This window comes from Lemur catta, chromosome 15 (assembly GCF_020740605.2).
Source record: "Lemur catta isolate mLemCat1 chromosome 15, mLemCat1.pri, whole genome shotgun sequence".
NCBI classification, from domain to species: Eukaryota; Metazoa; Chordata; class Mammalia; order Primates; family Lemuridae; genus Lemur; species Lemur catta.
This window is the reverse complement of record NC_059142.1, coordinates 17,521,897-17,545,702: the sequence shown is the minus strand read 5'-3', so window position 1 is coordinate 17,545,702 and position 23,806 is coordinate 17,521,897. Positions and strand designations below refer to the sequence as shown.

The window sequence follows — 23,806 nt, the reverse complement described above, 5'->3', positions numbered from 1 at the left end:
TTGTGAGCACCAAGGGCTTTGGAGGGGACTTGTCACGCCTCACCTGCAGCTGCATGACCTCCCTCGAGAATTTCACCTCCCAAACCCCAGTTCTCACGTCTCTAAAACGGGGACAGTAATACCAATATCACAAATGTGAGTCTTATGCAATCGGGTAGCACCACGGCCGGTGCTGTGCAAACACTGGTTTCCTTCCTCCATGTGCCTAGCTCTGCAGCGATGTGACTTCCTGGACACCTCTGGTTTGTGTACCCCAACCTTTTGGGGTTCAGGCCTTTCTCCTTTCTCTGAATACCATACTCTGACTTGCGATGTCGCTTCCAGACACGATTCACTTCCCACTCTTCAGTTAGAATGTTCACTGACTTGAGGGTCAGAACAAGTTCTTACTCTGTGCCCAGCACAGGCATGTGGCCGGTTGTCCCTAGCGTCCTCTTTCCCTGGTAGCAGAAGCCTTTCTTGGTGAGGTGCACAGGGCCATGGTTAAAAGTGGCCATTTGAGGAGCATCTCTTGCTGGACATCTGTGACCAGTCTCATCTTTGGCTTTTGCTCATGTCCCTGGAGGGGACCCACAGTGGCCTGATTCCTGCTAGGGTGCTAAAGCCCAGGAGACTGCCACACTAGGGGTCCTCTTTATCCCTCACAGTCCTCAGAAAGGAGGGCTGTGAGTGCCCGTCCATGAGTGTGTGGCCCTGTCACCAAGTTGGCACTGAGGGAGGTGCCTTGGGGCAGGCGTTGGGGCAGGGAGCAGAGCTCCAGGGCAGTGCGAGTCCTTTGCAGGGGAGGAGGGCAGCTGTTCGTGGCCTAAACGCAGCTCCTGCCTGGAGCCGTAGCCCCTGCCAGCCCCCTCTGGCTTGGCCCCCAGCCTCCCTGGTACCCCCGGCCCGGGAGCAGCACGGTGCTGAAGGAGTTACGGCAGGGACTAGAAGGGACTGGATTGTGTTTAGCTGCTTGTTCAACTTTAGTGGGGGCTGGAGGGAGGGACGCAGAGTCGCAGTCGGTGAGAGGCAGCGCCAGCTTGCCAAGAGTTAAAGCCCGGGGTTGGGTTTTTTGGAGGGGCAGCTCCAGCGCCTCCTTTGAGTCACTTCCTTCGGTGGGGGCGGGGGCCGCCCGGCCGTCTGTGGCGCACGCACTGGGCGTCCCGAGACCAGCGGGCGGGGAGAGGCCGGCGGCCACGGGGAGGCGGCGGTGCGCTCGGCCGGCGGCTGCTGGGGCACAGCGGGCTGCAGTCTCCGGGGAGGCCGGGAGGGACGCGCAGGGGAGGAGGCGGCCTCGCACCATGAGCTTCCCCGGCCGGCTCGCGTAACCGCCGGGCCGAACGCTCCGCACAGTCCCTCTCCAGCGCTGCCCGTGCCTGCGTCCCCGCTGGGATCTGGCCCCGCCGGCCGGGCCGCCGGCATGACCGACGTCCTGCCTCAGCCCGACTGCAGCCTGAAGGCGGTGTGCAAACCTCTGGAGCGCTGCTGCCTCGACCAGCTGGAGGAGCCGGGGAGCAAGCGGCCCCCCAACACAGGCGCCCGGCTCTGGGGCCGGGTGCGCAGCAAGCTGCTCCGCCACAAGGTGCTAGCGGGGACTGGAGGGGTCCGAGAGGGCTGGGCTAGAAGGACTGCGGGAGGGTTGGGGGCCACTGGGGCCTCTCCCTTTCCGGCTCCTGGCCCATTCTGCAGTCCTGGGACAGAGGCTGGGGTATGTGTGTGTCTGCTGTCAGTGGCTTTAACTTAACGTTGGATGCTGGTTGCCACCCCGACCGTGGCGGCTTTCTCTGCATCTGTGTCTGTCTCAGGAAAAGGGAGTCTGTCTCCTACGCAAGTGCGCTCTGCCTGGCTGCTTCGAGTCCATACCACGGCAGCAGGGCAAGGGGCTCCTGGGTCTCAGTGTCTTCCCTCCGTGTCCAGCCCAGACCTGACCCCCCTGCATCCAGTGGACTTTGCTGGCTGCCCCTTTGCCGAGGGGCACCGCAACACCATCTGCCATGTGGGGTTTCTTTGTGCCAGGCGTGGGGGATCGTTCCCCACCCAGGAGGAGGGGGGAGGGTTGTGGGGCGGTAGTGATGCGACTGAGTCTGGGGGCTGTAGGTGTCCCCTTCGGGGACCACCAAGTTGACTGCTGGCCCAGTGCCAGCTGGGCACCAAGCAACTCAATCAGTGTGCCAGGGGGTTCCTGACCCAGCAGGCAGCTCAGACCACACTGTGCCAGGGCAGGCTGCCCGTCCTGCCCACAGCCCCAGACCTGAGTTGGGATTAAAGTCGGAGATAGAAGTGGACTGTCTTGCAGCTGGGCAGGCTGCCCTGGGGCTGGCTTTGGGCCCTGGCATCAGGCATCCGAGGAAGAGCCAGACCCAGTGCCTCGCACACAGGAAGCGCTTGATAACTCTGAGACCAAATCAGTCACCTAAATGTCACAGGGTGCCAGTCCCTGCTGGCTAGGGCCGTGCCCATCCTTCAAGGTAGCGACAACACAGCTAGTCTGTGCTGGGGATTTGAAAGCCCTCCTGTAGCTAGAGGAGGACCCTCTGTGCAAGCTCTCACTCCAGCCAGCTTCGAGGCTCCTGGCACCTGCAGAGGGGAAGTGATCTTGGGCCGATTGGCTCCTTGTTTAGTTTCCTCTCCTGCCAGTGGGGCATACTTGACTTCCCAGAGGTGACATCATTCCTGGAAAGTGCTGGGCAGGGCAGCAACTTGAGCTGTGCTGCATTGGCCCCTGTGTCACCTTCAGCCTCCCTGGGGACCGGGCTAGCAGAGCCCCTCTGTGCTGAGGCAGCTGTCTGTGCCCGGCAGCATGGAGCCATCCCCTCCCCAGCCCCTGCTGAGGCCGGCAGACACCAGCCCAAAGCTCACCATCCATTTCCAAACCTCAAGCTTGGCAAGAAACGGACCCAGTGAGGTTCCTGGCCCAGTGCTGGCCAAACAGAGCCCTTCTGGTTCACCTGCCCCTCTGGGGAGGTGCCTGGCAGGTAGAGGACAATTTTTAAACCCGAAAGTCCCAGACTTTCAATTCTCCTTTCCCTGCACATTTGTAGCTGGCAATACCAGGAAGCTACTTTGGGAATTCTTCAGCCGGGTTTGCCTCTGCTGGTGTCTGATAGTTCTGTGTCTGACAGCGACTCTGGGCAAGGGTGCCGGCCGGGCCAGCCGGACGCTGGGCTGCTGAGCGGGCTGGCGTCAGTGCCACTGTGGGGTGGCTCTGGCACTTGGCTGCTCTGCGTGGTGGGTGATTCAGTGTGCTAACACATGCTATGTGACAAAGTGTGTCAGTGTCGCGGACACAGGGTCTGCACTGCGGGTGACAGAGGGACATCCACCCTGCTGTGCCTGTCTCACTGCGCGTAGACTAGTGGGTGAGCAGGCAGGGTCATGAAGCCACTTGCCACTGTTCTCTTTCCTTCTTCCCCCAGCCGTGCCAACCTGTTCTTGTCAGTGCAGCGGGCTCGCTGCCAGCGGAGGGCTGGGACCAGGCGGTGCTTTAGGTGGGCAGGGGAAGGGAGCCAGGTGCTGCCCAGCCCGGCAGGAGGGGTTGCCTCAGTAACTCCTCGTTAACTTTGCCCTTAGGGTTTGATGTCGTGGATGTGAAAGACACCTGTGTCCCTCCTGCTCCCATTTAGCTAAAGATGAAAGGCTGGAAGGGGGAGTGTGGCTCACCTGGGGACATTGGGCTGGGATTGAAGAGTCTGTTCGGATGGGAAGGCCCCCAGTATTAAAAACCAGGCCTTTGAAATAGTGTGGAGCCTCTGGTCCCAGGAGTCTCTGACTGTCAGGGGAGAGGAGGCAGGGACCACTCATGGACTCTCCTCTGGGTCCCAGAGGGCCTATGGTTGGGTTCTCATCCCCAAGGAGAGTTCTAGGGCCGAAGCCTCATTCCAGCCCCTGGCTTGGCAGTTGGTTTGTTGTGCCAGCATTTAGCAGAGGAGACACGTGGCATTTGGGTTTGTGGGTTCAGCCAGTGCTCTCGGTATTTAACTTTGCATTTCTACTTTCCTTTTCCTTTTTTTTTTTTTTTTTTGCCTCAAATCACACTCAAGTAGACCAGGCTCAGTGCCTCACTCTTCCTCCCATCCTTCCTGCTTCTAGATTCTTAGGTTGAACTAAGAGGGGAAGGGGCTGAAGGAGGAATCCCACTCCTAGCGCCTGAAGCCTCCAAAGGTTTTAATAGGGTCACGAGGGCCCTGAAGCGAGGCCAGGCCAGGAGCATTTGTCTGGCGGGGAAATCGAGGTCCTTGTATAGCTCTGCAGCCAAGGCAGAGCTGCCCCTGACCCACACCAGGCCAGGTAGGGGCCAGAGGTAGGACTCAGGCTGGACTGGCAGGGGCCAGGCGAGTGGAGGAGAGTTGAGGACAGTTCCTGATGACCCTGTCTGGGCTTCAAGGGGGTGTTCCGTGGGTCTGGGAGTTCGCTGCTCCCAAAGAGCTTCTCTCAAGAAGCCAGAGGCTGGTGTTGCTGAGACCCAGAGTGAGCCCACCCGGAGTGATGGGGTTTACTCCCTGCATACAAGGAGGGTGAGAGGTGCTACCTACGGAAGGAGAGCATGGGGAGACCCCTTTGGGCCACTTGTCTGGGTAAGCTTAAGGCTCAGGATGAAGGCCATCTGTGTCCGCTTGATTGCCACCACAGGACAGCTCCTAGTCCCTCTAGGAGTCTGTCAATTACTTCCCAATTCTTCTTAAACCACATGTCTGCAAACCATGTGCACATCCCCAGAGGTTTCACTCAGCCATTCACTGCCTGCTCCTGCCACTGAGGACGCGCTTGGTGCAAGACACAGATATGTCGTGGGTGGGCTTGTTGACTTTATTTCATACTCCAGCTCTGGGCTTCAAGAAAGATCTTGGAACCTTATGCAACAGAAATCTATCCTGCCCTTGGCTGCCTACCGCTCTGCCCGGGCACCCTCTGCCTTGTTTGCCTGAGTCCATGTCTTCACCGCCGCACGCCCACCCACAGCTCTGTGCGGTCCCTGTGCTGTAGACGGGGACTAGAGCGGGCTCCCCCCGAGGCTGGAAACCCCTGCCGCCAGCCCACTTCCTCCGGGGCCTCCATGTGGGCCACAGCTGTGGCCAGGCCAGCTGGTAGGTTGGAAGCGGGGACAGGGTGACTCTCATGCATATTTCCACAGCACCTGCCCACCCCCTCGAGTGACAAGACCTTACTCCTGGGTCCGCATGGACAGTGTCCTGCCTCTCTGTCAAGCTGGCTCCCAAGAGCCTGTTTGAGTCCACAGAGCAGGAATCCTCGACTCTGAGAACCTGGGGAAGGTCACAGAGCCGACCCAGACACGACCAGCCACGTGGACAAGCTGTGCTATCTCAGAGGGACCCACGGACCCCGAGGTCGAAACCCCTTCCCTCCGTGGACTTGGCAAGGCGCTGTTTCTTGGCACCTGGGGAGCACAGACAGCTTGGCCAGTCAGCTGTGCTGGGCTGGGCGCCCCAGCTTTTGGATGGCCCCAGACCAGGGAGAACTGGGCCTGCCAACCAAGGGGATCCCTGAAAGGCCAGAGCGTCCTGAGCCCAGTGCTACAGTCGTATCCAGAGGCAGCGTGGCCTGAGGCTCAGGAGGGCAGATGTTTGGAAAGAAACTCCTGCAGGCGCTGGTCTGGGGGAGTTGCCAGGTGTTGGTCAAGGGGCACTAGTCTGGCAAGTTGCAGCCCTCTGCTGAGTGGCCTTGCCAAGTGCCCATATTGTTGGGGACTGGTCAACAGGTGCTATTTTTTGGCTTCCTTTGTCCTATCCAATCATGCTGGAGGCAGAGAGGGTGTGTGTGTTCTGCCAGTTCCCTAGTACCTCAGAGGAACACACAGCCTCCCGCACCTGTGACCTGCCTGCCCAATCCCCAGGAGAAAACCGGTGTCAGTTCTGATCCCAGGGAGCCTTACACTAAGGCCCGTTGTGCTTGGCCCCATGATGGGCCTCGGAGAGGTGGGAAGTGGCCTGGGAGCTGTTCACGGACTACTTCTCAGGGAGGCTGGGAGGGACCCAGGACCCCTGCAGAGATCTCCCAGCCCTGTTTAGACTGTGAGAGCAGAATGATCTCTATCCTGGACAGCGACCCCAGCCGGGGCTGCTGCCTCAGGTGGGCACAGCCAGAGCAGTGACATTGCAGCGCCCCTTCCCACCAGATGCCCAATGCCTCGTCCATGCTCTGGGAGGCCTCCTCCTTGGAGCACCCCCAGCCCTCAGGCCTGTGTGGCACAGGGTGCCAGAGGAGGAGGGCACCAGGCTGGTCAGCATCAAGAAGCTTCAGTCTTTCTAATCCTGGGTCTACTGCTTTAACTTGCTGTGTGACCTCGGGGAAATCTCTTCACCTCTCTGGTTCTCTGGCATCAGCACAATGAAGGAGCTGAGCAGGATGATCTCTCAGAATCCAGTTCATATGATGATCTTGGCCGTGTCTCAAGATTCCTAGTCCTAAGCCATAAACCCTCAACACGCTGGGAGAGTCTGGGTAGGGGGGTCACAGGGCTGCGCGTGGGCCAGTGCCAGCCATTCAGTGAACACGGGAGAAGGGAGGCCAGCAGGAATGTAGGGCTTCTTGGCTCTGTCCTGGAGGAACCCTGGAGGGGAGGCTTTGCTGACTCCACCCTGCACATCCTAGTTTGTTCCCTTGGTCCATGAATGTGGATGGGACACCTTCCACGTGCGGGGCCCATGGGCCCTGGGGATCTAGGGGTGCCCGAGGCAGACCCTATCCACGGGAGTCGTCGGTCAATAAGCAAGGTCATTTCAGGTCGGACGAATGCTGTGAAGAAAATAAACCCGGGTAGTAGATTAGAGGGGAGGGAGAGGCCTTGCTTAAGGAGATCAGTTTTGGACTAAGATTTAAATGACAGGAAGAGTTCAGCCATGAAGGATCTGGGACAGTGCATTCCAGGTAAGAACCCCGAGGCAGGCGCGTTCAGAGGCGGACGGAGGCCTCGTGGAGCCTGTAGGAGATTCTCGGGGTGAGGGGGGCAGCAGCCGGATCATGTAGGGCCTTGCAGGTCACGACAAGGAGTTGGGCCTTTAATCTGCTGCAGTGGGAAGCCACTGGAAAGTTTAAACACAGTTTTTGTGACGATGATACGTTTTGAGCACATGCTGAGTAGCAGGCAGTATTCTTAGCCCTTGACGTAAGTCAGGGGATGACCTACGAGGTAAGCGCTATTATTACCCACACGGGTCTGTGTGTGAGGAAACTGAGGCTCAGAGAGTGACCTAGATAAGGTCACGTGGGTGGCTCAGACCCCGGCAGCTCAGCCGGGACACAAGCTCTTGTGACCTCCAAGGAGGCTGCCCAGAGCCCATGGAACCCTGCGGCCATTTCTCAGTTGTCCGGTTGTCTGGGTGGTCATGGGGCCAGCTGGGGTCAGGGACGCGTGCCCTAAACGGGGACTTCGGGAGCCTTGTTGTGTGCGGCACCCAGCCTCGCGGGCTGTGCATGGGAACGGGCACGACAGTGTCTAGTGAACGTGGGACGCAGCGCGGAGGCGAGGCTTGTGGGGGGTCCCTCAGAGCCCGCGCAGGCGGTGGGGTTGCCGGCACCCCTCGTTCTCACTGACAGAGGCTCTGAGCCAGAAACGGTTCCTGGCCTGGCCCGGGAGGATAAAGTCCGTTTCAAAGAGGGACTCGTGGAAGTCTCACCGAACCACTGTGAGTCCAGAGGGAGGCCTCAGCCCTTGGGGGTCTTACAGGCCCTTGGCCTTCCCATAGCAGCTAGCGTGAAACTTCCGGGTCAGGACCCCAGCAAGCCTCTTGCCTGGGACTTTGACCCCTTTGGTGGCCCCTGGGGACAGAGCTGCGGAGGGCTGCCTCCGTGTTGCTTGGGCCCCGCCACGTTCCTGTTCTCAAGAGCGACCCACTGCCCCTGCCCTGACTGCGTGGTGCCCCAGCTTCCCGGCTGTGAGTTTGCTGAGATCTCCAGGCTGCCTGGGGCGGGGAAGGCAGTGGTGGGTGGGCCCGCCTGGGGCGTGTGCCTGGCCTTGGGGGCCTCCGGGAGCAGCCCAGGTTGGAGTGTTGTCTCCTCCTCCTCAGGGTCCGCCAGGCCCAGCCTGGGGCAGGTGGGGCCGCTGGAACGGGAGCATTGGGAGGGCCGGTTGCAGTGGGCGCTAAGAGGCGAACCTGGCTTCAGTAAAGGCCTCACTCTGTGCTGCTTGCTGAACCCCTTCCATACGTGGGCCTCGGGGACTTCAGAGTTCTCAGGAGGGGGAGGGGAGGCAGGCCCCGGCAGAGTGGCCTCATCTGGGTGGGTGCCGTGTAACACAGTCAGCGGCCGCGGCCGGCCTGCGGGAGCTGGCCAAACCTGGGCTGCAGGGCACCCGGCCGGCGCTGCTGTACCCGGCCCGGCAGGCGAGGGCTGCAGGGGCAAAGCTAGTTCGGCCTCACGGTGGGGCTGCCAGGGCCCTGGGAAGAGGAGGAGAGTTCACTGGGCCTGATCCTGGTCTCTCCTGACCCAGCTGCCAAGCTGGAAGCCAGGCTGCGGGCCCCACGGCCCCTCCCTCTCCGCCCAGCCTCTCTCCGGTCTCAGAGCAGCCACGTTGACGGAATCCTCCAGTGCCCTCCCCGAGGGAGGGGAGGCAGGCTCTTGGCAGCCCCCGGTTCCCCACTGCCAGCCCTACCAGGCCCCTCACGCCTGCGGTCCGTCCCAATGACAGGCTGGCTTCGGCGTCCCAAGGGGACCCAGCACTGAGCGTTGGTTGCACTTGGGGGAGGGCAGAGGAAAGCCGGCCCAGGGCTGCCACCGTGGCCACCGGCCTGGGAGCCACAGGAAACACAGCCACCATCGGACATGCTTCCTGGCGCAGGGCCCGCCGTGCATGGCCTCTCCAGGGCAGGCAGACCTCAGTGAGGTCTTTCCTGAGTCCTTTTCTAGTGTTCCCGTCCTGCCCCTTAGGGGGACTGGATTTACTGCCCTGCTGTCAGGAAGCACTTAGTTTTTATTAACCTCTAAAACCACCTCTGGGCTTGCAGGGAAGTCCACCCACCTTCTAAGACGGGGGTGCCAGGCCTGGGGCTCAGAGTCCAGGGGTGGGGTAGAGCCAAGAGTGAAGGGAAGTTGGGGGGCAGGAGGTTGGGGCTATGGGGAAGTGGTGGAGCCTGGGAGCCCCTGGGGGCCCTGGCGATACTGTGTTCAGGGCTCCCTTCATCCAGCCAGCCCCTGTGTGACAGCCAGGGTAACGGTGGCTGAAGGCTGCTTCATGCCTCCACCTCCCGTCCACTGCGCGGCCAATTCTGACCCTTAAGCCCCAGCTGCCCATAGATGGGGCCACCACAGGCCCCTTATTGTAGATGGAAGGACCCCATATAAGGGCTTATGGGAAGGAGAGGTGGCAAAAACCATCCCAGAAGACTTTGGTGTGGTATGGTGGAAAGTGTGGCTCAACAGTCAAGCATCCGGGTTTGAAGGTGGCTCTGTCACCTGTTGGGGAGCAGGAATGGAGACCCCGCAGGTGAGAGTGCCCCACACCTCAAGCGCTGGGAGCTGGCCATGAACGGGCAGAGGGAAGGAGCAGTGATGGGGTCACCTGCAGCAGGCTGGTGGGACACGGGCTGGGAGGAAGGGCTTAGACCTCTCAGAGGGGACCCCAGGACACTCCTGACACTCAGCCCTGGACGATGTGCAGGTGTGCACAGAGTTTCCTGCCCTGCCCTTGGAACCTCAAATCCTCTCACCCCCCTGCAGGGTGGCTTGGGCGCTTCCTGTCCTAAACAGGAGGCCACTTCGGTCCAGAAAGGTGAGGCGGCCTCCCCCAGCCACCTGCAGGGCTCCCGGCAGAGGCCCAGGTTTTTGGGGCAGGGGACCTGGTGCTCTCCCAGACACCAGCCCCAAAGCTCAGTGTCTCTCTTGGGAGAGGTTTGAACATGTAGACATGATCTGACCGTGGCTAAATTTAAGACAAAAAGAAAATAGTTGAGCTGTTCTTAGTGACTGTGTGTGGCCCAGTCGTTCATAACCTCCTCCTAGATGTTTTGTGGCCCATTTCTGTCCCCTGCCTGTGCCCCACCTGGGGGGAGCCCCACTGTGTATGTGTGTGTGAAGGAGGTGCCCTTGGGGGGTCTCCCCAGCCTGACCCTTTGCAAGTCCCAACAGTCTCCCTCCTTCAGGTGATCTGATGTCCCCCAGGTACCTGCTCCCTGGGGCCCAGGGATGGCACCTGTCTGCTGGGCATAGAGGGTGAGCAGGCAGGTATTCCTGTCCCCTGACATGCCAGGGCCTGGCTCCTTCACCCGGCACTAATCTAATCAGGAAATAGCAGAGTCCACATTTCCCAGGAGTTATAAATAACCCCAGCAATTCAGGCAACAGCATTTCTCTGGAAAAATGGGCCCTGTCCCTCTCGACTCCCCACCCTCCCTTCTCTGTATTTAAATGACATCCTGAAATAGACTTGGTATCTGGAGGCTGCCGGCCTCCTGGGAGACAAAGCATCGTTGTCAGGGCGCCGAGAGCCTAGGCAGGCCTCCCTCGGAGGGCACTAGGAAGATGGCAGGGGTAGGGGAGGGACTCGCAGCAAAACAAGAAGGTGGCACCTTAGCCAGGCCTGGCCTCTGACGGCTGGAGCGTGTGAAACGAGGGCATGTAGTACCTGGCAGGCTGTGCAGGGTGGGACGCTGGTGCCCCAGGAAGGCAGAGAGCAGCTGCCAAGTCCTGTGGCCTGGGGCTATCCAGGAAGGCTCTCTGGAAGAGGCGGGGGTAGAATGAGGCCTTCTCATCAGGCGGTGCTTTCCCTGTCTCTCATACTTCCAGGAAAATGTAGGGTCCCACCAGGCAGCGGGAACAGACGCTGCAGGGAGGGAGGGAATGGAAGGAAGGATTGCACTGGAGGCGGCCTGCCGGCACCCAGGTCTGCACACCCTGGGGTGAGACCACGGGCCAGGAGGCCTGATGTCCTTTCTGAGTAAACTGTGGTAACAGCAGCTGCCGTCGTTGCTGCAAAGTGTCAGCGCAGGTTAGAGACTTTGCCTATTACCCTGCAGCTTCAGCAGAAAGAGTGAGCCAGGGAGACTTGATGTGGACCCCAGCCCTCACTGCCTGGATGGATGGCACCGGGCAAGTTCCTCATTCTCTCTGAGCCTCAGCATCCGCATCTGTGAAATGGGAGCAGCTATGAAGGCTTAAACCTCACAGGCTTGTCGTGATGATTAACTGAGATGCTTTGTGTAAAGGGTTTGTCAGACTTACAGGAAGTGCTCAAAATATGCCCGTTGTGGTTACTGTTTCCCATAACAACCCTGTGAGGTAGGAACGGGTACCCCCACGAGGAAATCGAGGTTCAGGGAGGTTACATGACGTGCCCAAATTCACACAGTTGAGTGGGACACCCAGTGTCCCTGACTCCCAGTCCTGCACTTCCCCTGCTCGGGCCGTGTCCGACGCCACTCCAGCACTCAGGAAGGGACCATTGGCTCAGCCTGTAGCAGCCGCCAGGAGGTGCCAGGTCACGGGAAGCTGGGGCAGAGGACTCTGACCGGGTGCCGTGGAATCGGCCTGAGGCTTGTGCTGACTCCTGGAGAGATCTGCCTTGAAAAGGGGCAGTAGCGAAACACCACATTGCCCCCCATAAATATGTACAATTACAATGTGTCAATGAAAAATCAAGGGCTGGGCTCAGTGGCGCAAGCCTTTAATCCTAGCTACCCAGGAGGCTGAGGCAGGGGAGAGTCCCTCGAGTCCAGGAGTTCAGGATCAGCCTGGGTAACATAGCAAGACCCTATCTCTACAAAAATAAAAATATATAAATAAATAATTTTAAAAAATTTTTGAAGGGGGCATGATAACTCCAGAATATTTCTCCCAAGGGTATCATCTGCCTTGGTCAGTTGACAAAAAGCATTTGAGATCCTTCTGCCCTGTGTGGCCACTGCTGGGGCACAGACCTGGGGACAGACCCGGGCCCTGTGTCCGAGAGCCAGCAGCCTAGATGAGATGAAGGAGCTACAAGGGGCAGGGAGGGTTTGGAACAAAAAGAAGTTTAGAGGGGAGGGGAGGTTTCAGGAAAGTGAGGCGAAAGTTGGGGCTTCCTTTGGGGACCCAGCAGGGACGAGGACCTGTGCAGCAGCTGGGTTGGTGACGGCCTCAAGCCTGCCTTGCATTTGAGGAGGTGCTGAGGCAGAGGTTCTCCCCCAGGGGTGCGTGCGTCTCTCCACACCACTTTCTCTGCCCCACCCCCGTCCTCAGTCCCATCCCTCCTCCAGCAGGGAACTGACTGCTGAAGACAAGGCCTGGGCCACAGCCAGCCCAGATGCAGGGCCCAGGGTGAGCCAAGTGCAGACCCCAGACCCGGTCAGAGGCTTGAGTGCCACTTGTCCCCAGCCAGTGACAGAAGGTGCGGGAAGGACTTACCTTGAGCTGCAGGAAGCTGCAGGGCCTGGCCCAGCCTGGGCTGACCCAGATCCAGTTTCCCTTCTGTGGTGGTGGTGGCCTGTTACAGCAGCAGTGCTCATGCTGTGGCGCACACCCCTGGGGTGCACAGACTCTCCAAGGGCTGCCTGGGCCGGGAGAGCTTTAAGGGACTCAGTCTGCAAATCCTGAGCTACCCTAGGTGCTATTGCCAAAAAGCGACCTGCCCAAGAACTGGCATGTCGCTGCGGCCCCTCTCCTCCTCTGCAGATGAAGGCCCGAGGCTTGCTGTGGGGGCGCCCAGACCTCCTGGGTGGCGAACAGAGGGGCTTTTAGAAATGCCCCTGGAGGTGTTGAGAAAGTAAAAATCTCTAATGGCCGGTTACAAAGCCTTTCAGAAGTCAAGTGGTATCCAATTCTTTGCCTTCCACAAAACCGATGGAGGACTTAGTTGTCAGCTGAGAGATCGTTTAAAATAATTTCCATACTAAGTACGTTGTATGCAATTGAAGGCAAATAACATGGAAAGAAGTTAAAGTATCACATAACATCACTATAATAAAATTCTTTTCAGCTTCATCTGCTTATTTATGTGAACAAAATGTGTCATCGTCCACATCTTTTAAAACAAAACCAAAAAAAAAAAAAAAAACGGGAACAGAATGGGCACTGGATATATATGGTCGCAAAGAGCTGTGATGGACACTGGAAACCAAGAAAGGGAGAGCGTGGGAGGGGCGAGGGATAAAAATTACCTGTCGGGTGCAGTGTGCACTGTTCTCCTGGCGGGTACACTGAAAGCCCTGGCGTCAGCCTGATACAATTCATCCATGTAACAAAAAACACGCGGTACCCCCTAAATAAAAAGGTTTTTTTGAAATTAAAAAAAAAAATTGGTACTGAACTCCATTTCACTCTATATGAAAATAATATTCATATGGATATGTGAACTGAAACAAAAACTGTTCTACCCATCTCGTTAAGAGATACAAGTCGACCAAAATGTTACTTTGCTGCTTAATGTGTATTCACATCTGTGGGCTCAGTTTTTGAGTGTGTGCCGCTTATCATGGCAATAACTAATCCTGGATATCTTTTGAATATTCAGAGCCTTGTAGTCCCAGGAAATTTTTCTTTTCCATTTATACAGATGTTTTTGTGGAAGCACAATATAATAGGGTGATGAATAAAAGACTCGAAAATATAAAAATAAAAACTGGGACAGAATTTTTTAGGAGAAATGGAATAGAAAGGAGAAAAAAACAATGCAGGGTCTCTGGAAAGGAACAGAGAGCTTGTTCATGTATTTTTTAAATGGATGATTGTGGGAATTATATCGCTATGGTATTTAGATTCCACTGAATACACTTGAAAGAATGATGTGCCCACTTTATTTTAAAATGACAATATTTACATTATTCTGGAAAGTATATTCTTTGCAACTACTTAAACTTGCCGTGGAAATGTTCAGATGTTGACTTAAAAATGTGTCAGGGAGTGCATCGGTTTTCAGAGTTAGTTTGTGAGTGCACAAGCAAAATGGTTTGAAGGCCTCTGAGTTAGAGAAACAGTATGGGACATTCGCACGAGAGGGACGCCTCTGCCCCTCCCCTGGTATCCGCACCTCCCTGGGTCCAGCCCACATCGGAGACTTCCCCTCTAGGGTATTGGCTTACTTGGGAGCCAACTGCTTCACCCAAGTTATCCTCTCCTGACGACTCCAATTCAGGAGTAGAGCGAGTTGCTTACCATTTGTGAACCTCCATTTCTGCATCTGTGAAATGGGGTAATAATGCCCATCTCACAGGGTGGTGGGCAGAAGGACCTAACAGTGCACCCTACCTCCTTCCCAGGGGTGTCCTTCTTTAGCCAACGTTGGGGGGGCCTGAGGGCTAGGGTCACCTGGAAAGGTTGACTTCCAGATCCACATCAGGGCCCTCCCCTCACCCCCTCGCTCTGCCTTCCTGTGTAGCTGGTTTGTGAGCAGGTGCTGACCAACAGGGAGAGCTCCGGCTTGGTCTCTGAGCTGTTACCTCTCTCACTCACATTCTCTCTATTTCTCTGCAGCTGGACCCACAAGCTGTAGAAACCAAGAACTGGCACACAGACGTGATTGAGATGAACGGGGTGAGCAGGGAGAGGTGGAGGTGTCTGTGCGGTGGGGGGGTGGCCCTGCCCTCTGGCTGCTCCGTTGGGCGCTCTGCTGCCCCTGCCTCCTGTAGCTGGGTCCCTCTCTCCCCGCTCTGCCCTGCCCTTCCCAAACCATCTCGCAGGTGTTCAGGGAGCCCTGGGTGCTAGAGGTAGCCCTTGTGTACAGTCCTGGGGAGGGGGACCCTGGTGTTTGGGTGTTTGGGAAGGCATTCCTCAGGCACTCATGCCCTGAGGGACTTGTGCCTGCCTCCTCCCCGACCAGATCAAAGTGGAATTCTCCATGAAGTTTACCAGCCGGGACATGAGCCTAAAGAGGACCCCGTCCAAAAAGCAGACCGGCGTCTTTGGTGTGAAGATCAGCGTGGTGACGAAGTAGGTGCCGCCTCCGGTGTCTAAGTGCTGGCATCAGCACCCCGGGTCCCTGCTAGCCCCTGCCCCCAGCTGCCCCGCCTGTGCCCGTGCCAGGCACCTAATGAATCACCCCCAGCTCAGCAGTCACAGACGGCCAGTTTGGAGGCCACAGTGGCCTGCAGAGGTGTGTGCTCTGGCTCTCACAATGTTTTAGAAATAAATGAGCTAGCATTTAAACACTGGGAGGTTTCATGTGCAAATCCCAGCTTGTCTGCTTCTCATAATAAATGGGAAGATTTGTCAACCGTGGGTACACATTCTGGCTCAGCAGCAACAGGCTGGAATCCAGGAAGTGGCTGTTCCCCAGGAACGGGCATGTGTCCTCCAGTTCACCACGCCCTCTGTCCCTGTGTCTCAGGACCTGACCCACCTCCCGAATGGAGGTTACCTGCTGGGCCCCCCTGAATCTCAGGGAACATTCCTTCCCCAGAGTCTTTGGCCTTATCTTCCAAAATGTTCTCCTGCAGCATCCTTGATCTCCCTCGGCAGGAGGCTTTGGGTGGGCTGGGTGGGGTGGGGGTGGCACGGCCTCTTTCTCAGCCCTCTCCTTGGTCCCCCCACCCCTGATCCCAGAGGCTAGAGCTCTCCAAGGCCCAGGTATGCCGGGGTGGGGGTGCTACAGCCTAGCTGCCAGCAGGAACTTCCTCCACCCTCCCCTCACATCCCTACCCCAGGCGGGAGCGCTCCAAGGTGCCCTACATCGTCCGGCAGTGTGTGGAAGAGGTGGAGAAGAGGGGCATCGAGGAGGTCGGCATCTACCGGATATCGGGGGTGGCCACGGACATCCAGGCGCTGAAGGCCGTCTTTGATGCCAGTGAGTCTGGGAGGCCCAGGCTGGGGGTGGGGGGCGAGCAGGCCCACAGGGCCGGTAGGAGAGCACGGGGGAACCAGGAGCCCTTGTCCACGAGAGGCCCACACTAGCCCGTGGCAGGGGAGCCCTGGTCTGCGACCCGCGCACAGTCCAGCATGGCATGGGGCAGACCGTTTCTGAGCCTCTGCGGCAAGTGCTTTTTTTGCATTTTCTCATGTAATCTCCCTCCCCTCTAATCTCTCACCCGTTGCTACAGATAAGGAAACTGAAGCAGCTCAGAGAGGCCAAGTCACTTGCCCAGGATTACTCAGTTTGTAGGTTTTGATCCTGGACTTAAACTCAGACGTGACTGCAGAATCTGTGTTCCTGGCTTTTTGCTGGCTCCTGGGTGCCCAGTGGGCTGCAGGGAAATGAAAGGGCTTTGAGCCTGGGCCTGCTGGCTCGCGCTCCCCTCTGCCGACTCCAGGGCCCCAAGTGCGCTGTGGGGCAGCTCTGCCACTGTGTGCCGGCCACAGTGGGGAGGCCTGACCTTTCTGGTTTCCTCTCCCCTCCTCCTGCTGGTTGAGGTCGCAGCAGCGGCAGCAGCAGACCCATAGCAGGAGACCTGAGCTGGCCAGGCAGTGATGGTTCCGTGTGGGACTGAGTGGGGGGCCTGGGGCAGAGGACAGGACGGGGCCTGGGAACGTGCTGACGCTTGGCTCATCTGTGCAACCTGGAAGCTGAGGCTTTGTCAGGACATGATTTTGGGTGTGAAAAATGGGCAGTGCCTTCCATAGAGAGGGGCTTAGCAATGGGGAGACTCCAACTGGAAGGAGGGTAGGGTGTGGACGAGGCTCCAGAGCTCCGGGTGATGCTCCCTCCACTCCCCGGAGCACAGCAGACCAGACCCCAGCCTGTCTCTGCTTCCCCCCGCCACCCCAACCGACAGAGCTGAGCTACAGACACCTGTGGGCACTACCTACATCCTTCCTTTCTGGGGGAGACCAGAAGCAGAGATGGAGTGGGTGGGGGCTGTCTCAGGATGGGCAGAGGATGAGGCAGGGCCGCCTGTCCAGCCTCTGACCTTGCCCCCACCCCTGCAGATAACAAGGACATCTTGCTGATGCTGAGTGACATGGACATCAACGCCATCGCCGGCACCCTCAAGCTCTATTTCCGGGAACTGCCCGAGCCCCTCCTCACAGACCGGCTTTACCCAGCCTTCATGGAGGGCATCGGTGAGGCTCCCGAGGGCCTGAGGGCTGGGCGGGGCTGAGCTAGGGCTCGCTGCCCACTGAAAAGGGAAGATATCTGGGTTCCTTTGCTCAGTGGTCTTCCCAGTGTCTTGGGGCCATGTGGCTGAGGGGCCCAGAGGGCGACAGGTGGCTGGCTGGGACCTGGTACAAAAGCCAGGCCCTCTCTTGCCTGCCTCTCTCCTCTCATGTCCCCATGGGCAGCCCTCTGTGGCTCCTACTTGCACACTGGTCTCCTTGCTTGGAAACTCAGGCATCCAGGGAAGCCTGCCCTGAGGTGAGCGGGCAGAAGCCAGCATCCCTGAGCCAAGGAGGAGGCTGAGTCCAGCCAGAGGGCACGGGAGATGGCTCTTGCTGAGCCTCCCAGAAGGAGCACTCACTCATCTGTCCCCTGCGCTGAGGGCCCTGGCCAGCAGGCCTTCTGCCTCCACCTTCCTGGGCCAAATCTAGGCCCGAGTGCATCCCTCCCGCCTTTCCTTCTCCAGGGGCAGCCCCTGTGGGGAACGAGGAGCCCCGCGGAAGGCTGCTCGCTCCCATGCGTCAGCATCAGAGGTGGTGGAAAGAAAACATTCCCACCACTGGCAGCGTATGTCACCATTGGCTTAAACTTAGCCACACAGACGGGGCGTGGAGAGCGGCAGCAGCGGCTGAGCCCCGTGCAGCCAGGGCAGGAGGGGTCTGCCCGCCTCCCGCCTGCCTTCTGCCTGGGTTACCAGTCGTGCTGGGGCCTCCTGGAGGAGCCAGCTGCCCCCAGCCCACCCAGACGCCAGGCCCTTCCCTGCAGGGTCTGCTTCCCTGTACTCCGGGCAGCTGCTTGACCACAGGGGCTCTGGCTAGGAGCCCCGGGAACTGAACCCTGCTTGAACCCCATCTCTCCCCACAGCCCTGTCGGACCCTGCTGCCAAGGAAAACTGCATGATGCACCTGCTCCGCTCCCTGCCCGACCCCAACCTCATCACCTTCCTCTTCCTGCTGGAACACTTGAAAAGGTAGCAGGGAGGGGCCCAGCCAAGGGGAGGGCGGGGACGCCGGAGCAGGCCCCGGCTACGGAGCACATGGCCTCAGCCCCCCCTCGTGGGTGCTGGCCTCTGTCGGCCCATCCGCAGCAGGGTGAGGGTTTGCTTTCCAACTTCTTGCACTCACATTCTTGTTTTGAGAATATTTGAGTCCGAATAGCATCCTCAAATATTGGCTATAGAATGATTCAGCTGGAGGCAAGGACTGTAGGTGGATTTTATAACCAGTGGGTCACAACCCATCATTATTTCATTCAGTCAATTTAGCCTTTTTAAAATGCAATAGAATAGACAGCGTTAGGGTACACAGCAAGCAGTGAACCTAAGTACTGTTGTTTTGTTCAGTTACATATAGACACGTATATTGTGTTACAACACAAAATGTTTGTTATTGTGGGCCACAGTCAAAAAGTTTGAAACTCAATCTTGACCAACACCTCATTTAACAGATAGGGAAACTGAGTCCCCAAGTCCAGCGGGGACTTGCTTGGGTTAGTAGCAGATCTGTCCTTAGAACCTACATCTTCTAAATCCTAAACTAAGACCCTTCTCACCTTCTCCTCCACCTTTTCCGTAGTCACCTCAAACCAAGAACTGCGAAAGTTGATGCCTGCAGCAAAGTTCAGAACTGAAACTAGCCCTGATGTGTCCTCAGGACTCACTTTTGAGCCTAGGACTAATCCCAGGTGTGAGTGGGGAGAAGTCACTGGGCGTCCCTTAAATCCACTGGCCACGCAGGACCAGGGACCCCCCCCCGAGAGGGGGCTGCTCTGCAGACCAGTTCCTCCCTGAGCTCAAACCCCCTCAGGCCCAGGCCCTGCGCCCTGCTGCAGCTCAGCCAGGCCCGGCTCGGCGGGGCCAGTGGGGACCTGGACGCGCCTGGGGCTGGTGTCTTGTTTTTCCCATTATGAGACATTTTTCCTCTGGTTTGGCCAGGACCAAAGCCCTAACCAATTCCCCATTATGAGACATTTTTCCTCTGGTTTGGCCAGGACCAAAGCCCTAACCAATTCCCAAATAGTTTGGCGAGCGTTGTGGGGAGGACACACAGAGGAGTAGGAAGGGAAAATTCATTAAGGTTTTCCGCCCTGGGAACTGGGCACAGTCTGTTCCCACATCTGGTCCCTGGCCGGGTGTGTGTGTGTGTGTGTGTGTGTGTGTGTGTGTGTGTGTGTGTGTGTGTGTGTGTGTGTGTGTGTGTGTGTGTGTGTGTGTGTGTGTGTGTGTGTGTGTGTGTGTGTGTGTGTGTGTGTGTGTGTGTGTGTGTGTGTGTGTGTGTGTGTGTGTGTGTGTGTGACAGAGAGAGAGAGAGACAGAGAGAGAGAGAGACAGAGAGAGAGAGAGACAGAGAGAGAGAGATATACGAGGGCGTTGGCGTCCGAGGGCGTTGGCGTCCGCACAGCTGCCTGTTGGCGTTGCAACAAGCGTCCCCGTGGCTCCCGCCTAGAGGGTGGGATGATGGCATCGTAGCACTGCTCAGGGCTAGTGGGTCTCAGCCCCAGAAGTATTCCTAGCACTGAGGGAGACCCAGAGCCTCTCTGATGTGTTTGGTGGTACTGGGCCTGCCTGGACGCCAGCCCCAGAGGGCAGCTCCTGCTGTTACTCAGGGGAAGTGTCTTCGGAGCATCTGGCCTGTTACGCAAGAGAAGCAGGGACAGATCCAAAGGGAGGCAACTCTGGGGTCCCTTGAGGCAGACCCTTCTGGAAAGGCACGGAAAGACAGCCCCTGGGCTCATCTGGGATTAGGGTTGCTGCTGCCACAGCATAGCAGACAGAGCCCTAGGTCTAGTAGCAACTGCCGCAGGGCCCCAGGCCCTCCCTTCCTTTCTCCCCTGCCCCACCCACGGTGACTCTTCCTCCAGGATACGAAGCACAGCTTGAGCGCTTGATCCTGGGTAGACAGCAGAGGGGTTAAGAGCATGGGCTCTAGGGCGCACTGCCTGGGTTCAAATCCCAGCCCTACCACGTGCAAGTGACCTTGGGCAAGTCACTTAACCTCTCTGTGCTTTGGTTTGGTTTCTTCATCTCCACAGTGGGGATGATGATAATAGTACCTACCCCAAAGCACTGTGATGAGTATGACTTATCATAGGGAAAGTTCTTAGAACAGTGATACCCTTCTCTGTAAGGCAAAGGAGTGGGAGTTGATGTCTGGTTACGCCCGTTGCTTCTGGGGTGGCCCAGAAGCTGGGAATCTGCTTTAACAGTACATGGGGACACAGCTGGGGCCTTGGTCCCTTGGCTTAGCCCCCTTCCCACCAGGCGGACCCTACCCTTAGGAGAGGGAGGCTAGGTGAGCGCCTTCCAGAGCCCTTCCAGGAGTGGCTTAGCCAAGGGTCCTGAGCTCCAAGGGCTGCTGAGGAATGACTTCCTTCTCCCCTCCTCTCCCTTTCAGGGTTGCTGAGAAGGAGCCCATCAACAAAATGTCACTTCACAACCTGGCTACTGTGTTTGGCCCCACGTTACTGAGACCCTCAGAAGTGGAAAGCAAAGCACACCTCACGTCAGCTGCAGACATCTGGTCCCATGACGTCATGGCACAGGTATCACCAGCACTGCCCGGGCCTACGGGGGTGGTGGAGGGGTGAGATAAGTCCCCTTACAGGTAGAGAGCAGCTCAAAGTCCCCACTCTTCTCCCTTCATGGGAAGCTGGGTTGATGGTCTCCAGGGTGTCACTGGGGAGGCAGAGCTATGAACTGTCCTGCCCCTCCCAGGCCAAAACAAAATGTATGAGCCTAGACAAGGGTGCAGAGAATGTCCTAGGTGCTGGTGACATTCCCAGGAGTACCCTGGTCTCAGAGAACAAGCTCAGCAGTACAGAAATATTCCAGGGGTCCGTCCTCATGCATGGAAGCTCTGAGGTTGCTTCCAGGGTCAGGAGGCTTCCCTGGGATACCTGGGAGACCCAGGGCAGGGGCCCGAGGCAGGGCTGCTAAGCCAAAGCCAACCTCAACATCAGGTTGGAAGCCTATGACTTAGGAAGTGGCCCCAGGTTCCCCTACTGTCTGCCCTGCAGCGCCCTCTACTGCTGCACAAGGGCAAACACAGCTGGGCTGCTGAGGAAGGGGCAATGGCCGGAACCAGCCTGGGGAGTAAGAGGGGCAGCGGAGACTTACCCCAGCCCAGGGACCATTTCTTCTGAGCAGAGTAGATGAGGAAGGCCGGGAGGACAAGGACCTCAGCCTCCATCTCCCCTGTCTCCCCACAGGTCCAGGTCCTTCTCTACTACCTGCAGCACCCCCCCATCTCCTTTGCAGAACTGAAGCGGAACACACTGTACTTCTCCACCGACGTGTAGCCCAAGGCGGGGGCAGCTGCAGGGGGGGTGGCCAGGGCCAGCCTCTCCAGCCAGGGGCCTAACACAGACTTGAAAGACTGCAATAGAAAACTCCCAAACCCAGCACTCCAGACTCCAAGGGAAGCAGACTTCCAAGAACTGGAATATGTGCATCTTTTGTGCCACCTTGTACAAAGCCAGCTGACCAGCCCCAGCCTCACCGCCACACCCTGGGCTCCTGCCCTCTGTACCTCTAGTTGTGTCTAATGCTCCGTGTTGTTCGGGAATTGTTTTATGTATATTTGTCATGCAGAAAAGGTAGTGACCGACTCCGTGTGGGCACACAGACAGCCTGCTTTGTTCTTTCATTTCCTCCAACACTTTCTTTCCTCCCGAGTCCAGTCCAAGGGCTTTTATTTTGCGCTGTATAACCGCTGCCAGCTTCTCCTCTCTTGGCCCTGCTCCCAGATTGCAGTCTCCTGGCAGCCTCCCCCCAGTTCCCTCCACCCTCTCCTCCTTCCCAGCCTGCCCGCGTGCATGTGCAGCTTCGGTTTTTGCTCCATCGCCGTGAAAGCTCTGCAGAGGCCCTGGGCGGCGGTGGCAGCCCGTCTGCTGCTGCCGCCTGCTGCCCCGGCCCTCTCCTTGCCCCCACCTGTGGAAGCACATCTGCTTTGCCTTGCTGCCTGTGCAAATGTTGGACAAGGAGACAGACTCACACTAATCCTCAGCTTAGCACAAAGCTGGAGAGCTCATTTCTGGAATTTTCCACGAGAGAATCTCCATATCTGGGGTTTATCTGCTCTGTCTCCTGCCTACCAGTGAGGCACCTTTGACTGTTTCTTCTACTGCTTTTCAGTTCCTTTTCCCCTGGTGTTCTATTTCCTTTGAGTGTGAAGACTCACAAGTGACCTGCTCGCAAGACAGCCAGAGTCAGGAGAGAACCTGGGGGAGGCGGGGGCACAGTCAGGCTGCTGAGGAGCGAGACAGGATGAGCAGTCAGGGCAACGGCAGTGGCACGGGGTGTCCTGAGCTGTGGGGGGCACACTCTTAGAAGCAAGTTGTCACGGCTTTTCTCGTGGAGCCAGGCTTCCTGGAGGGCAGCTAATATGGCTAAAGCGGGTGTCCAGAAATGGGCAGGCTCTACCCAGGAGGCCACCTGGCACCTCAGTACCTCGTGGTGCTCTTGCCTTAGACTTTACACACATCCTGTACAACCAAGCACTGCCACGGGGCAGCCCCACTGCCACGTGTTCTCCAGGACCTGGGAAAGAAAGGCACAGTCCAGCAGCCAGCTGTCATGGTGCTGCCCCCACCCCACCCCTGGCTTCTGGATGTAGGTTTTGAGTGAATTCTGGGAAACTTCAGAAGTTGGGGGAGGACAAGGAATCACAGGCACCTGCATCTCTTGGGACCAGGTTTTGCAAGGGGCCCGCCTTGTTGACGTTGTAGTCCTGAGTAAGGGATCAGCAGGTTCCAGTCCGAACTTCGAGAACCACTGCTCAGTACTGGAAAGGAGTGAGTATTCCCAAAGTGCAATTTCCCTCTGAGCAGCAGCTGTCAGCTGTGGCAATCAGCCTAGGAGGGCAGACACTCCAGTGACAAGGGCTTGCGTTATAGCACAGCTCCTGGCCTCTTCCATGTGGCAGAGAGTAGATTCTAGGCCCTCAGGACTGGGGAGAACAGCTCTCATTGCTGTACTCAGGACTGGGTCTTGAAGAAGGGCTGCTGGCCCTAAAGCTGTAGTGCTTGCTCAGTGAGAGGCAGGGTCCTTTCTGATCCTGTGTGTACCTTTTGCCTTCAGAACGGTGTATATTCTGTGCACGTTGGAATACTGACCACCCAGCTGCCAGTTAGCAGCTTAGCAAGGAGTCCTGCTCCCTGGGATGGGAGGTGAAGGGGAAGGAATGCCACTTGGATCTAAATCCAGCATCTGACCACTCCTGAGGTCTGGTTGGCACTCAGGTGTTGGTGCGTGGCATGGAAAGCTCTTGCTTGCTTCCAAAGTGATTGACAGTAATGAATTAGAGGCCCAGCAGAGCTAGTTACACCCCAAAGTGGGTGCCTCCCACCTTCTAAACAAGGAATGTTTGCTTCTTAGCATCAGGGAGCCCTGCAGCCCACAAGCTTGCTTAGGCAACATGTGAATAGGAGCAAGGCTGGAAGGGCCAAGAAATGCAAAAGGCTCATATTTATAAGTTCTACCCCTGAGTGGGGAGGGTCGGGTGCCAGACTTGGACTAAGCTGTACCAAGGAAATACTAGGTGGGTTCTCCTGAGAGACAGGGACTGTGCAGCTCAGAACTCCCAGTCAGTTTGCCCAGCAGGGTGGGCTGTGCCAACAGGAGCCCAGGACAGGCTACTGGAATCCCAGGTATGCCTGTCCTTGCTGGGCAATGGCTGATGGCTGCCGGTTTTTGCTGATACAGGTGGGATGGGACCCTTCATTAATATTTGACTTTAATAAGTTGGTAAGGATATATTTTTTTTGTCTATGTTCTGTTTCAATTTATGTAGATTATTATAAATTGATGTAAACCATGTGAGAGGAAAATGTTAATAAAAAAAAAAATGCAAAGCCCCAACATTTGCACAAAACTCA

At 57.4% G+C, this 23,806-nt stretch overlaps 1 protein-coding gene across 4 annotated transcripts in view; it reads left to right on the top strand.

The window, feature by feature from the left end:
• Nucleotides 1–23,806, top strand: part of ABR (ABR activator of RhoGEF and GTPase) — a 175,118-nt gene extending 151,312 nt beyond the window's left edge. For all 4 annotated transcript variants that reach the window (XM_045526195.1, XM_045526196.1, XM_045526197.1 and 1 more), the window contains 7 exons: nucleotides 14,377–14,436; nucleotides 14,723–14,832; nucleotides 15,546–15,685; nucleotides 16,765–16,899; nucleotides 17,798–17,903; nucleotides 20,326–20,473; nucleotides 21,140–23,806. In XM_045526195.1, coding sequence (XP_045382151.1) covers nucleotides 14,377–14,436; nucleotides 14,723–14,832; nucleotides 15,546–15,685; nucleotides 16,765–16,899; nucleotides 17,798–17,903; nucleotides 20,326–20,473; nucleotides 21,140–21,229 — 789 coding nt within the window. In that variant the 3' untranslated portion in view covers nucleotides 21,230–23,806. The remainder of the gene's footprint in view (nucleotides 1–14,376; nucleotides 14,437–14,722; nucleotides 14,833–15,545; nucleotides 15,686–16,764; nucleotides 16,900–17,797; nucleotides 17,904–20,325; nucleotides 20,474–21,139) is intronic.